The 15,313-nt window shown below is 31.6% G+C and overlaps 1 protein-coding gene and 1 long non-coding RNA gene across 10 annotated transcripts in view; one reads left to right on the top strand and one right to left on the bottom strand.

Annotated features, from left to right (window-relative positions):
- LOC141507430 (uncharacterized) overlaps nucleotides 1-10,682 on the top strand; it is a 39,646-nt gene extending 28,964 nt beyond the window's left edge. The window contains exon 3 of the long non-coding RNA XR_012474135.1: nucleotides 9,703-10,682. This is a non-coding gene — a long non-coding RNA (uncharacterized LOC141507430). The remainder of the gene's footprint in view (nucleotides 1-9,702) is intronic.
- The window catches only part of R3HDM1 (R3H domain containing 1), an 87,035-nt gene that overhangs the window by 45,402 nt on the left and 26,320 nt on the right, over nucleotides 1-15,313 (bottom strand). For 7 of the 9 annotated variants that reach the window (XM_074215055.1, XM_074215057.1, XM_074215059.1 and 4 more), the window contains 9 exons: nucleotides 11,777-11,836; nucleotides 11,550-11,690; nucleotides 8,750-8,858; nucleotides 8,571-8,666; nucleotides 8,322-8,359; nucleotides 8,188-8,238; nucleotides 7,849-8,075; nucleotides 4,898-5,152; nucleotides 2,539-2,687 (listed from right to left, as the gene is read on the bottom strand). In XM_074215055.1, the coding sequence (XP_074071156.1) occupies nucleotides 2,539-2,687; nucleotides 4,898-5,152; nucleotides 7,849-8,075; nucleotides 8,188-8,238; nucleotides 8,322-8,359; nucleotides 8,571-8,666; nucleotides 8,750-8,858; nucleotides 11,550-11,690; nucleotides 11,777-11,836 (1,126 nt within the window). The remainder of the gene's footprint in view (nucleotides 1-2,538; nucleotides 2,688-4,897; nucleotides 5,153-7,848; nucleotides 8,076-8,187; nucleotides 8,239-8,321; nucleotides 8,360-8,570; nucleotides 8,667-8,749; nucleotides 8,859-11,549; nucleotides 11,691-11,776; nucleotides 11,837-15,313) is intronic. The other 2 variants (XM_074215062.1, XM_074215063.1) reach the window with 1 other exon arrangement.

The raw sequence follows: 15,313 nt of genomic DNA, 5'->3' as shown, positions 1-15,313 counted from the left end.
ATATGTAAATGAAAATAAACACAACCTCTTCCCACCACTCCAAATCCAACCAGCTTGAGTAGATTCTCATAATTAGGTTTCGACTAAATGAACTTAAGTCTAACTATGAAGCTACAGCCAAAATATGAACAATTTGCTGAAGTCTCTGGAGAACGGTTCTTGGCCATCCTACAAATTTCTGAGATGGGGGCATTAAAAAAATAAAGAGATGTTGTTAACACAAAAGTGTGTGAATTATTTTCAAATAATAATGAGAAAAACATTGGCTGAATGTGACTGATTGATGAAAGAAAAATTCTGACATTACGTATAAGTAAAAATACTGTATCCTATTCCAACTGACTTTACACCTTAAAATTGGTCTCCTTAACTTGAGCAATTTTTTTTGAAACAAATGTTACAGTGTGGCTCATCTAAAGCCTTTAGAATTTGTAGAAGTGCTAGATACCAGCAATCTCAGGGATGAATCATATTACAGTGTACAACTTAATATTTGTATGAGTAAAGAGCAAATAATATCATTGGTGCAAGTGAACACTGAGAAACTGGAAAACTTCAATATAATCCCAATACTGGACAATGAGATGAGTACCTGTGGTTACAGAATTACAGATATTAAGGAAAAGATTCAAGGGCTTCCATACTCAATGCATCAATGTCTGTTTAACTAAATTCATATATTGTTTTTTAAATTAATTTTTAAAAGTCTTATTTACTTAAGGCAATGAGATTAAGTAACTTGCCCAAGGTCACATAGCTAGGCAATTGTTAAGTCTCTGAGGTCACACTGGAACTCAGGTCCTCCTAACTCCAGGGCTGGTGCTCTATTCACTGTGCTACTGCCAAAATTCATACATTGTTAAAACACTTGATGTCACGCCAGGAAAACTTGTCTCAGTTTTTATGGCACACCACATACACACCACTTTATGGTTCTTTAAGATATCTATTCTCTGCCTGAATTACTTAACTTGATGTATAGAATTATATCTGAAATCTATGACAATGACTATGATTTAGAAACAAAGATTAAACATGAACAATAAACCAAACTACAGTTTTCTTAAAGTTTCTTGCTGACTTTTACCTCTTTGTCATATGCTGAGAAATGCATAAATCCAAAAAAAGTAAAAACTGATTCCTTAAATCTGCAACATGAAGCTAAAGTTGTTTCAACAGCACGCTAAATCACTGAAAATATTGTTTAAAATATATATTTTTAAAATTTAGAATAATCTAAAATTAGCATTCATTTGGCCAGGCACACTAAAAAAAAAGTACTTCATGATATCCAAGTCACAAGTAAACTTCTTTGATACAAAGAGGCCTTAAAGTAACCGGGATGATCTAGTACATAACATTTTAGGAAATATTATTTAATAATTATATAATCAACAAAGTATAGTCTCATGAAAATGTATAAATGGCGGAACAGCTGAAATAATTAGATATTTAGCACTATCAGTCTGTGTTAATAGTAGAAAAGTTTTGTGCCTTTGCAATATTTAACCTAACTTTCAAATTACTGATTTAAGTTTCTCTACTTATTGTGATTTAAATATAGAGCCTAAAAATTTATTTATAGCATAAAATTGAAAACAATTGATTTAAAATGCAATTAGTTCTTTCCCAAAAGGATGTAAAATTTTACAGAGAGAAGAAGAAGAAGAAGGAGGAGGAGGAGGAGGAGGAGGAGGAGGAGGAGGAGGAGAAGAAGATCAGGATTAGTTAATTCAGATCTAAACTAGAATATATAATAGATATGGCAGAAAATTTGGCACAATTCTACCAAACTCTGACAAAAGATATATGATATTTTAATGAAAGAACAAAAGAATTGTAAATTTACTGCTGTAAGCCTAATTCTACAAAGCATTTTTACGAAATAAATAATGAAATAATAAATAATATAAATGAATAAAATTTTCATTTTTATTCTATTAGCTTTGAAAGGTCTGGACTTGGCAAATTAGCAAGAGAGCCTTTGGGAATTAAAAAATTAACAAAATTTCTGGCAAATGGGTAATTTGGTAGGGAAAAAGGATGACTTTTCATGGGGAAATGGCAACTCAATTCAGTTTCTAATTGTTTCATATATTATAGTAGCAAACTGTTTGCTTGTGCTTTCAATCAACTATGTCTTTGTTATCCTTTTCTGGCCCTGTGAAACAGAGGTTAAATTAGTTGTTGGGGAGATTGATGAAAAAAAAAAGGCATTATTTTACTAATTCACAAGTATTTAAGTTGAGGAACCCTAAAAGTTTTGGTTCCCTGACAGTAATGGAACATTGCTTACAAGTAATTCTGTGGTGTGCATATCTTCTATGAAGATATAATAGTTGAGCAGTTAATGCTGGGTAGAATATCTTTGCAATATATCAAATATTAAAATGGAAATATGGGGGTCTTCCAGATAAAAAACCAAGAGTTATGGTTCTAAGAAACTCTCATTTTTACCAGCTCTCAAAATTAATGAATCTTTCCCAAACTAAAAGAAGGAAGGTAAATATGACATCATATAATCTAAGATATGTGCACCTGTGACATAATGTGATTGGCTGCTTGTTGTTGAGATGGTTGGGGAGGAGGTTGCTGTGGAGGTCCAGGCACTTGAGTTCTAACAGGTTGTTGAGTCATGGGAGGGTTATATACAACTGGACTGCCATCAGGATTTATAAAGGGTTGACCTAAAAGAGGGAGAGAAAAATATCTTATAATAAAAATAGAAGAAAAAAAAGGTATACCAAAATTATTTTCTACCAACATACTGCCATATTAGGAAAAAAAATCATTTCAAAAGAGAAATGCTATACTTAGAGGAATATTAGTATATTTATAATCCACTCAGCATTTATAAAATCACATATTGCATTTAAATTAAGCTTAATTTTATTTATGCCTATTAAAAACTTTAAATAATATCTGAAAATGATTTTAAATAATTTAAAAGAGATTATAAAAAGTTATTTTTAAAATTAACTAAAATATCATACAAACCAACCCCCAAACCTCCTTTCTACCTTGCCTTTCCAATCTAGAATTTAAACCTTTAACTGGGGTGTTAAGTTATTCAGTATTTAAGAATGGCACTCACAAGACAATTATACAAAACAAAATGCTACATAGTATGTATACCAAAAACATTAAAATCACAACTATTTTGATTTTTTTAAAATAAACAATGTGAATGTTTTTGGCAATGACCATAAATGTAATTAAAATGTGTGCCAATTGAAAGATACAGTGCTAATATGACAAAAGAGAAACTGTCAAGAAGTATACATTCTAAGAATAATCACCATCTCTCTTAAAGAGAAACACTCTTAAAGTGCTTTTAGGTTAAACTCTTGTGAACTTTCATTGGTCCTGGATACAGCTGGAGAGGTTTCACCTTTGGTTCTGTTCTGCTACTACATTTATTGCTGATGAAAAAAGGCATAGTTTAAACATCCTGCATTAGTCAAAGCAAATATAGGGAAGAAATCCAATGTTCAGTTCAAAGTTTGGCATCTACTGCAGTAGCTCCTTTGGAAAGGGCTACTGAGCCTCCTTACTGAATGTATCCACCAATTAGATTAGGAAAAATAGAGAACATAGATAATTATGATAAAGTAACTTAGTCATTTCAGTCAAGGTGTTGCTCTTTATTTTGCGGTAGATTTTTTCCCCCTTATTGCTGTTGAATTTAAGATTAAGGTTCCAGTAAAGTAACAGATGCCATTTGTAAGGGGAAAAAAATAGTCCATAAGAAAATAATTCCTTTTGGATCTTGAGCCTTAAAACTGATCTGCTGAATTTGATTTAGTTTCCAGATTCTCTAGAAGTTCTCTAGTATAGTTTCAGATATAACCTGTGTGGATGATGTAAGCTATTTTCATAGCATAGGAGAGTCAGCTTCAGAGAAGGGTATGTTTTAACTGGGGATAACAACCTGTTTTTAATTGATCTCTTACATTCACCTAGCAAGATACTTGAACATAATTGCCTAAAAGGAGAAAAAATTGTAGGTAGAATGAAGACAATTGAAATATACTTATTTATAATGATTTATAATTTTTAGTTAGCCAGTTTATTGGTAGTTTATTTTTTCTTGTTTATTAAATGCGGTCTTCTACTGTACTTCATTCTCCTTCCAAAAGTGTATAGTTTAGGGGCAGCTAGGTGGAGCAGTGGATGGAGCACCGGTCCTAGAGTCAGAAGTACCTGAGTTCAAATCCGGCCTCAGACACTTAATAATTAGCTAGCTGTGTGGCCTTGGACAAGCCACTTAACCCCATTGTCTTGCAAAAAAAAAAAAAACAACTAAAAAAAAAAAGAGTGTATAGTTTGCACAATATTTTAAAATAAACCCAAATATTAATCACATAGAGGCATAAAGTTCTGAGATGAAGATTAATGAATTATATATAGGGCTTGGCAAAACCCCTTAATTTTGCCACATTCTTGGAAAGTAGCCTATGTGCCAATAAAATATATCTATAAGAGAATAACATCATTACCACTTAGAGGACTTCAAATCTAAGAAGAATGGCATTAGTTATGCATACTTTTGTATGTACTTTGAGTTGCACTAAATTTTGTCTGGGGGGGAGTTAGGTATTTTGGAAACAAACTAAATTTAGTCAGATTTAATCTAAGATACCTTGTTATTCCTAGGGTACAACCAACTCCTCTTACTCTGATCTAAACTGTCATTCAGACTAGAATAAGGAGATACCATGAAATTCACATTGGGGAAAAAATTGCATTTAAACTTTTTACTTTAATTATTATCAAGGTCTTAAGAGAAAATAATTAATAAAAAATGTAAAGAAGTTAAAGACAAAGAGAAAAAAAACCTTTAATTTATAACTCCTGAGTTTTTGACTAAAACATACATCCATATCTGGATACCAACCTGTTTGTGGGTTGATCAGAATACTGCCAGGTGGTATGCCTGCTGCTTCCAAGGGAAGCAAAAAGAAGCTAGTGCTAGGAGATGCAACTTGCCCACTTAGGCCACCATCAAAGGAAAGAGAATTACTAGTGCTGACAGTTGGATAGACGACAGGGGGGCCATGAGAAGGTTGGCTGAGAGCTGTAACTGGAAGAGACTGCTGGATGTGAGAAAGAGAGCCCGTGGATGACCCTACACTATTAGAAGATTCAGAACCTAGGAAAGGAGTAATGAGAAATTGATTTTTTATTTAAACATAAAAATATCAGTCATTTAAAAATGCAGACTTAAAAAAATCTATCAAATACAGTACAACATGCAGTTACCAAATAAAAATACAGCTTTTTCTGGATCATCTGATAAATTACACTTTTTCCTTGAGTAAGTTTATTACAGTAAGCAGCCTATAGAAGATGCTCACAATAATAAACTTACACATCCAAATCTGGTAAAAAATCTTCTAAAAAAAAAAAAAAAACCAGACACCAAGCAACCCAAAAGCACATCAGCATATTTCCAAAACATTAATTGACACTAGTTAGCTTCTTGACAAAAGCTAAAAGAATGGATAGGTTATAATTTGTTTGTAAGAAGTAACATATTCAAGGGCATATGAACTAGTATATGGAATTGCTTTCTGGAATCCAGAACAAAGAACAAAATTGGTGAAACTAATAAGCTTGGGGAAAACACCTGGAAAGGCATGACTCTAAATTCTGAAGTCATAATGACTTTAAATGTTAGTTTCTTTTGTATAACAAAGGTAGTGCGACATATGCATTAGGGAAAAAACTTGGAAATTATGGTTAAAAAAATTCTCACCATTTCCAAAATATTTGGAGCATCTTCAAAGAATATTATACTTTGCCCATTTTATATTTAACTAATTAGCTCTTAAAAATGTGAAAGTATGCCCATATCACCAATCATCCTAACTACATTTTAAAGATCAAAAAATTAGATTAAGGTAAACTAAACTAAGTAGTCTCATTTCTAGTTTAGTACTCTTTCCACAAGAATACCACAGTTAACGAAGTTAAATGATCTTACATATCTCTCTGCAAATAATTGCAATGAGTTGCATTTGGAATTCACATAATTCTCCACTAGATAAAGACAACTTTCCAATTTTCTGTGAAAGCCATGGATAACTTTTCCATATTGAAGTTTTAAGTAAACTGCTAAACTAATTGAACTGAATTTCAACAATTTTTTTTTTGTCTACCATCTGGGTAAAAATAATAAACAGAGTAGCTAAATGATAGGCAATTGGATGGGAAAATTGGAATGGCTATGGCTGATCAGTCTCTAAAATGTGAAGAGTTGACAGTACATGGAAAATTAGTATTTTTCTGGACAGTGGATTATAAATAAAATTCTGAAGGATAGGAACATTGTTTAGAATTAGAAGAACCTCAAAAATTAAGTGCAACTTTATATTCTATAAGAAAATTGAGGTCTAAAATTACAGTGGAAAGAAGCAGAGGCAGAATTTGATTTCAAATGTCAGCTCCCAAATCTAATGCGTTCTTAGACTTCATTCTAAATTCTCACAGGTACACCATTTAAGTAACTGTAACCCTTTAAGCTATTACATCCCCAAGCAATATTTACTAACAGTGGTCACAATCCTATTAAAAAATAATTACTTTAATGAATGAAAAAAATAAACATTTCTTCTGAAATCAAAAATTAGATCTACAAAACACAGTTTTTTCAAGATTCATTTACAAGTGATTTAATTATTTTATATGCAAGTTCAAATTGTGATGGATATTTTTGGCTAATATGTATTTATTGTATTAAAAGAAACCTAATACACAGAACCCCTACAAATCAAATAGTATTTTTTCATGTACTCTACCATTAATGCATTTTATCTGTTTTTTGAAAGGACTGAGTATTGTTCACAAAAATGAGCAACGTATAGTATTGTCAATCAAATTCTAGAAAAATTTTGTCATCTTCAAATATACAGGACCACCTTACACATTCATCTTCAAGACCACACGGCTAGACTAAACTGAATATTTGTACAACAAAAAATGACAGTACTTATTTTTAGAGAAATCATATAATGTCTCTAAAAATTAGTAGAACTATATTAGTAACACACACACACACACACACACACACACACACACACACACACACACTAAAGACAGGTAAAGGACTTAACCAAGTTAGCAGACAAAAAAATAAAGAGGGAAAATAGTTATGGGCTGATATATGGTTAAAAAAAACCCCAAAAAACAAAGGGAAAAATATTTTTTAGAATGCTTTGGTCATTTAGAATCTCACAATTTCTCATCTGGTTTTAAATTCATATAATAAAAATAATAATAATAAGATAAAAATCCAAGATAATCTTCAGGGTTTACTGGAGAACAGAAAAAAAAATACAACTAGTTTGTTGTTCAGTTGATTCAAGTCATATTTGACACTTGGTAACCCCATTTGGGGTTTTCTTGCAAAGATACTGGTTTGCCATTTCCTTCATCAGTTCATTTTACAGGTGAAGAAACTGAGGCAAACAATGCTAAGTCAAATAGTAAGTGTCTGAGGCTGGATCTGAATTTTGGTGTTCCTTATTTCAGCCTCACACTCTTATCAAATGTGCCACTGCATTACCCACTAACAATATGATTATTACCTTACTCTAGCTGAATGACTTGACTGTAGTCAGACAAGGGGGATAATTTTTTTTTCAAAAAATAAATCTAACTTTATCTCATTCCTTAAAATTAGAGCAATGCTTTTTATTTTGAAAAAAATGTTTTAAAATCTATCTATGGAAAGAATTCATTGCTTTTGGAGATGATTATATGCTACAACTATGCATAAAAAGTTAAGACATTAAATTACCAAGAAAGTTAGTATTCTGCTCCCTAATGCTTTAGAGGCATTTGTACCTGTTTTGGAAAGCCTGCCTATGCTTTTGCTGCTTCCAGAGCTATCCCCTCTTGTCAGAACTGAAATGCCACTGAAGCTGCTGGCTTTGGTTACAGCTGGCTTCAAATTGCGGAGGGAGCTATCAGAGTCTGTGCTGCTCCAGGGACGGGGCTCAGAGCACCTTAGCTCATTCTCAGTGCTGCTCTGATGACTGGTGGCTGATCTTCCAGATGCTTCTTTATTGACTCTGGAATTTAGAAAATGAACTTTGAAAACAGAGATGGTTTTTAAAAATGTAGGAAAAGGATGGGAAAACATGCACAGGGGGTTTTAAATAGTATTGAAAACAAGTTGAATACCTAAATATTTGACGTCTTTGCTGTGTACTATTTGCTTCCTCTTCTTGGATTCTGTTGGAATTTTAAGAAGACATTAATTGATTACTGTCAGTAGAATTCAAAAAAGATAAAAGTGAATGCAAAAATTGACTTACCTTTTGTCAGTAAGATAGCTCTCTGGGGAACACAGGGACTAGAAAGAAAGGATAAACATAAAATGCTGAATTATGGCCAACTACGTATTGTATCTATAAAGAGGAGAAAAACCTTACAGATAATAAAGAAACAACCAATTTCTGAAGCTTTTGTCAACTTAGTGGTGAGGATATAAAAGGTTCTACAAATAAAAAATCAGCACAAGTTTCAATATTTTGAATTAATCAGTTTATGTTTAGTTTACATACATCTTGGGCAAATATTCGATCTCTAGCTCTCTGATATTCTTCTTCTCGCTCTTCTATAGATTTGCTTCTTCTGTCATCTTTTAATCGTATTCTCATCTAAATGAAAATAACAGTTTCAATATTTACACTGTGATAATGAATGAATGCCATAGTCAGAAAAACGTTCTAATTACAGTTACCTGATTATCATCTTTGTCTAAACTAGAGTTATCTCTTTTAAGGATATAACGTTTTTGAAAGTCTTCACTTTTATCATCCTTGATATGATCGTTAAATTTCTGATCTGGTCTAAAAAAGAAAAGAACAAAAAAATGATAATGTAGGTTAGCACCTAACTAAAAACAACTTACAAGGAATTGCTATGTATAAGCTATATTTCTACAATTTGTCCTCTATGAGATTTTGGGTAATAGTAGAAAATTGCTGTTCTAAAGGTTAAGATTGTGAACAATTGTAATGGTTTGACAGAGAGGGTGTATGTGCCATGGAGGACCCATAGAGATTAAATGATCTATCTTTATGAATATACTTTATTTTACCAGAGATAATCTTTTTCTACTCACCCCCATCAGAGGTGTAAAGAAAGTTCTTATTAAACTCGAAAACATGATATAAGCATGAAAATTATTATCACAATGCAAAAGCAATATTGACATTGCTCCTTATAAAACAGACTAAATAACTTGAAAAAACTTGTTAAACAGGTGAATGAAAATTTTTAAGACTTAGCTGGACAACTGGAATAAGGAATAGATCTTAATATAAACATGTCCAGAGATGCAGAAAAAAAGAAGTTAAAAAATGTTTCCTTAAGTCAATGGAGACAAATCATAAATAGATTATCTTTAAAACATCAACTTTTTTGTAGCTATAACAATAACACCACTTTGCTATCTTTAGAAATGTGATTCTTCAATAAACACCCAGAGATAGGCTTATAGCTGTATAAAGTCTGAGTTTTTCTCTTTCCTCATGATTCAGGGATTTTATGTTTTAGCAAATATGCCCTAAAGGAAATAAAGTTGAACCATGTGCCTCGCAACTTCTCTAAGAGCAGCTGGATTTCCACCCCAAGTAGCATTAGCAGGCATTTCAGCTAACCTTATGACTGTCTTACCTCTTTCTTTTACAGGTGCCTGAATTTACTGCCCTGCAATCGCCAACTTCCCGCTCTACTGAGACACCCCAGTGTGCACTGGGTTGTTGACTTCCATAACACCACAGGTTCAACGCTGGAGCGGGGAATCTGCCTATGAGGAAAAGGCAAGTTTGTTTTTATTCATTGGAGTAGATCTCTAAGGTTTTCTGTTTGAAACCTCCTTTATATCCCAGAAGATATAAAATAAGAATACAGTGTAACTTCAATGATCTGAAATTTCAGTTATCCACAATTATGTCAATGCTGCGTACTATTTGAAATGCATTTTATAAAATTTCAAATTAGTTAATTTTTTTGGTCTCAAATTAAAAAAATCCTAAAACTTTCTAACATTACTTATGATAATCAAATGACTGAGGTTACACTGTATTGAAAACCTTAGAGAATCATTAGTCTAAAGGTTAGTCAAAATGCCTGCTAATGAAGATGTGTTTGGGCATCCAGCAACTTTTAGTAAAGTTGGAAGGTATTTGGTTAAAATAATTGTGGTTCACCTTTAGTGTGACTGCTCTTCAAGCTTATTCCCCCTAACTCCAGTAATATTTTTTCTGGATTTAGACATGATTATAGTTCCTAATTGACTGAGATACAAAAAAGTAGTTGGGGAATAGGCAGGAAAAGCAATATCTTTAAACAAAGCTAAAATACTCAGGCTCTAAAGTAAAAAGGAACACCTTTCAAAGCCATCCACACTTTGTCAGTTTAGACCTAATTGGGTCAAGATTATGAAAAATAATGGATGATGGTTTTTGTTAAATTCAATCCAAGCTTATCATAAATGAAGAATTTATTATAAAGTAAAAAGTGAAATTTCAAAACTCCACTTTAGTACCTGGCAAATAGACTAAGTGAGCTATCATCAAATGGCATACAAATAAATATAACCATGGGCCATGAGATAAAGAAGGATCCAAGGATGTCAGTGAAATAATTTAGAAAAAAGTAAATTGGTGTTTTTAATATTTCTTCACATCTATAGATGCTTACTACTATAAAATGGATGACTGCAAGCTAGACAGGTTGGTAGGATACTGCTAAGGACTCAATTTTGTTGAGTCAATCAAAAAAAATGTCTTCTGGGTCAGTCAGACCTAGAAGAGTAACTCTTTGTTTAAAATATCAAGACTCCTTGGCTGACATTCTACCATTATCACTCTTCTGGGAATTCAAGGCTTTTTTCCTTATTCTTAAAATGCAAATGTCAGTTGGAAAAAAAAAAATCTAATTTATAATCAAACTACTAAGTAATATCTTAGAAAGGATGAAAAATAAAATTGGGACTATGGGATAAAGACTTGAGCTAGTGCTGGAGGTGAGAGGTATCAGGGAAGCAGTAGGAAGGGCAAGAATAAAGGAGTAGGATATGAAAAACAGATTTTTGTCCATTTGATACATTTGCCTAAGTATATCTGTCTTGCATATGGTGATGTATCTCAATACTGCTTTGATTCTGGATACCAGGAGTATGAAAAATGACTCATCCTGGACAGTCTTTGTGCATTTTTGATTTACATACCACATCTACAAAGCAACTTCAAAAATATTAATTCATGTTATAAAATTTTCATTCTAAGCTTGGTTTGGAACAATCTGTACTGGTAAAGTGATTTTTTTTTGTTTTACTATAAAAGGTCATTTAAAGGTTAAATTAATGATTAATTAACTGATAAAAATCAGTTAAATTTAAACTGATAAAGTCCTAAGGAGAGGCTTAATAGAAAGGTGCTACAGGAAGAAAGAATTAATCCAGCAAAATGCATGAAGATATTTGTCCAAAGATACACACAAATAGACATGGAGAATACTCTCTTAGCACTTACATTCTTGTATTGCTAGTTTTGTTCACTATGACAGACTTTCCACTCTGATCAACATTGTGGTCTAATCCAAAGTAAGCAGCTACTCTATGTAATAGCATCCTATGGTAAGATGTCATTGGGGGGAATTTTTTTCTTGGGGATCTAAAAACAACAACAAAAAAGCAAATTTAGTAAAACAATAAAAATTTTTTTGGCAACTTGATTTCGTTTAAAATTTCAGAACTTACTCATTATTACCAATGAAATCTAAAATTTCCTGTTCTAATTTCAGCAGCATCATTCTGTCCCTGAAAAACAAAATGTTATAATTTTCATATGAAATCCTAAATTTTAGTAATCATAAATGTTACTGAATTTAAATGATACATGATTAACATATTTTCTTCTAAGAAATTAGAAGATTATGATCATCATAAGATTTCACAGCACTGGCTAGTTTTTCTAAAACTATCATCTTTTAAAGAATGAAAACCTTAAGTTTTATTAATTTATTAGATAGCCTTGTGCCTCAGGAAGATTACAGTAAGAGGATATAAAATTTTCTCTTGCTTTTATAGTTAGGTAAAGGAAGATAGTAAAAATAAAAATTCTTGATGATGTTTAGAATGTCATCACTATGTAGTAACCCATGGAAGCAAGGAAACAGACTATGGAATGCCAAGAACAGGAACATACCTAAGGGAATCAAGTAATAAGGGAATTTAGAATCACAGAGCAATGGCATCAAAAATATTTACTGCTTTAGAGGGAAAGTAGACTTTGGCCTTATTTTTTATGAAATCTAGGTTTTTAACAAAATATTTTAGGTACTTTTTCTTTTTAAAAACAAAACAAACAAAACAGAAAATGCAGTGAGAACTATCCTCTTCAAGTATGTAAAATAAATGAGAACCCTTGGGATCTGGCATAAACTCTTTCAGACTACTAGGAAATCAGGTTTGTACTGAGACTGAACTTACTAAATGATACCCTAGTGATATTAAAAAAACAGTTATGTTTTCCCAAAGACTTCACTTTATGTATTGGGAATATGGCACTAGAGTAATCTTTTTTTGTAGTAATTAGAAATTTCATTTATTAAGACAAATACTTAATAAGGGTAACCTTAAAATTGAATTTTCCTTAAAAACATTGTAACTCTGTGTGTATGTGTGTGTCTGTGTGCATGCGCACATATATATGGTGTTTAAAATAGCAAACATGCAGAAATTTGCTAGATCAAGACTCTTTTTTGCCTTTTTAGATTATCAAAGCCAAGATGAATGATTATCAAAAACTTACTAAATAGAATTTAATAGAATGTGTTCACTGTTGTATTGATTCTTTTAATAACTCAGAAGTGATGGCACACTTGTAATAGAATATTCATGAAATTTCTTGGGGATAAATAGCTCTAAATATTTCTCTGAGTTGAGACAGAATTAATTTTCTTTGTGTGTGCGTGTGTGTGTGTGTGTGTTTTTGCAAGGCAATGGTGTTAAGTGACTTGCCCAAGGTCACACAACTAGGTATTAAGTGCCTGAGGCCAGATTTGAACTCAGGTCCTCCTGACTCCAAAGCCAATGATCTATCTACTGTGTCATCTAGATGCCCTGACTGGATTAATTTTCAAATAGGAAATGTTTCCAAATATAAATCACAGTAAGTCACTGATCTAAATCAGGAAAACAGCACACATTTATTTCCATATGGAAAAAGGTGTTATGTTAATCTATTATCATTTTAGAGTGAGAAATGAACTTATATCTTACTTAAAAGTTAAGAAATGTGCTACCATTAGGGTTTATTTTTTTCTCCTCCCCCCCATGCTATTAACCAAGTGGGAAAGAAAATCTTTGTTCAAGATGATTGCTGCGAAAATCAAGTGAAGTCATGAAATATTTATTAAGAACCTAATATGTACCAAGCCTTGTGCTAGTGCTAAGTCAAATCACTTGTGATGCAAAATATGACTTATAATTTTCTCCATCCCAAAACACATTTGGGGTTAAGATTCCTCTTGTTGGAAAATGAAGTATGACTACCTTGTGGTTTCAATCCCAAGGAAGGTTATTTAGCACTTCTATCTACTTCTATGATATAGAAGGTTACTTTATTTTCTCTCTCTTTTTAAAAGCAGTATTAGAATTCTGCTTCAAAATGTTGTCACAAATAATGAAGACATTTTCATAACTATAAAAATCACTATGTTTTCTCAGGCTTTTCCAATTTTCCAATGGTATATTTAAAAGTTTTCTGTATTTGCATCTCAAATGTAGGATAGACTAAATATTCCTTCTGGACTAAAATCTGGAAGAAATTTTATTTTCTTATAAGTATGAAAATGAAATCTACAAGTCCTGACAAGTACTAACTCAGGTTCAGGTATGTTACTAGATTAATCAGGGTCTGGTTCATAATTCCATTACTACTCCAATCATGTTTTATTCTTCCAATTTCTATATGTATTCTTAAGTTTTATAATGTTCATTTTTAAATTTTATAATGTTCATTTCATTGTGCTCAGTATTTTTCAATATGCTAACACCTGTGATCAAAGCGCAGTGTCTTAACTACTTCAAAATATATACTTTAAAAAATTAAGTTATTCAAAGTAAAACATTTAAGTTAGTCATCTAGAGCTATATTACTTGCTTATAAAGACAGACTAAAATGATGGATCAGATCTGATTATAAAGTAAAGTCATACCTGGGAGTAAATTATTCATTATCAAAGTTATATCAAATATTTGGCTACTAAGATTCAAATCACTATGCCAGAATGAATAAAAAATATACATTTATATGCACACATATATGTACATATGCATGTATATACACACACAATGAATTATTGATTAGGTGCATGAAGTATGTGTGTGTTGTGTGTGTGTGTGTGTGTGTGTATGTATATCTATTTTCTTAGTGCCCATATAGAAAGACCTTTAGTCATTTCTCCTCAATAATAAAAAATATAATACAATATTAACATATTATCCTAAACCAGCTATAATTAGGACAGTTTTGTTGCTGAAAGAAGAAACTACATTTCACAAAACTTTCTAATAGCCAAACACTAATGGAATTACTGAATATCTGTAATTAGGTCATCCCATGCTGTTCTTCTGTTATGCAGTAATAAAGCTGAAATCAAGGGTAGTGAATAAAACAAAGTATTTATAAAATTAAGGTATTTAATTTTGGGTATAGTTTGCTAAGTGGAAGCAAAAAAAATTGTTGTTTTTCTATACTTCTAGGGTAGATGTTTTTGGATGTACACAGACAACAATTTTTGGAAATGTACTTTTTTTTTTGTTAGCATATGTAATTCCTAGTAAAGTTACTGGGAATCTTTGAGTCTTAGGAATTAATCAGTTGCTATTGCAACAGGATCTAGGAAAAAAATTGTTGGTTGCTTAAAAAATATGCTTCAGATAACTTTCAATTTATATCATAATCACTGGATTAGATTCACTCACTAACTGGTCTATGGATAAAAAAATTAGATTTGATCATCTAAAGTGGCAAATAGCAAAATCTTTTTTGATAATGTTTTAATATTAAAAGAAAGTCTATGCTTTCTATATTTATATCATAAATGTTTGAAGGATAGAAATAAATTTTAAATGCCATAAAAGTTATAAACCTACCCAATATTTCACACTGTGGTTATTGTTAATTATTTTTAAAAAATCAGCAGAAGCTGATAGCACATCCTTAAATAAGAACCAGGAAAAATACTATTCATGGTTCAGTGAATGACTGTTTATAAAGTCAGTAAATAA

The sequence above is a fragment of the Macrotis lagotis genome, chromosome 1 (assembly GCF_037893015.1).
Source record: "Macrotis lagotis isolate mMagLag1 chromosome 1, bilby.v1.9.chrom.fasta, whole genome shotgun sequence".
NCBI lineage: Eukaryota > Metazoa > Chordata > Mammalia > Peramelemorphia > Peramelidae > Macrotis > Macrotis lagotis.
The sequence above is the reverse complement of the archived record's forward strand: the minus strand, read 5'-3'. Positions and strand labels throughout refer to the sequence as shown.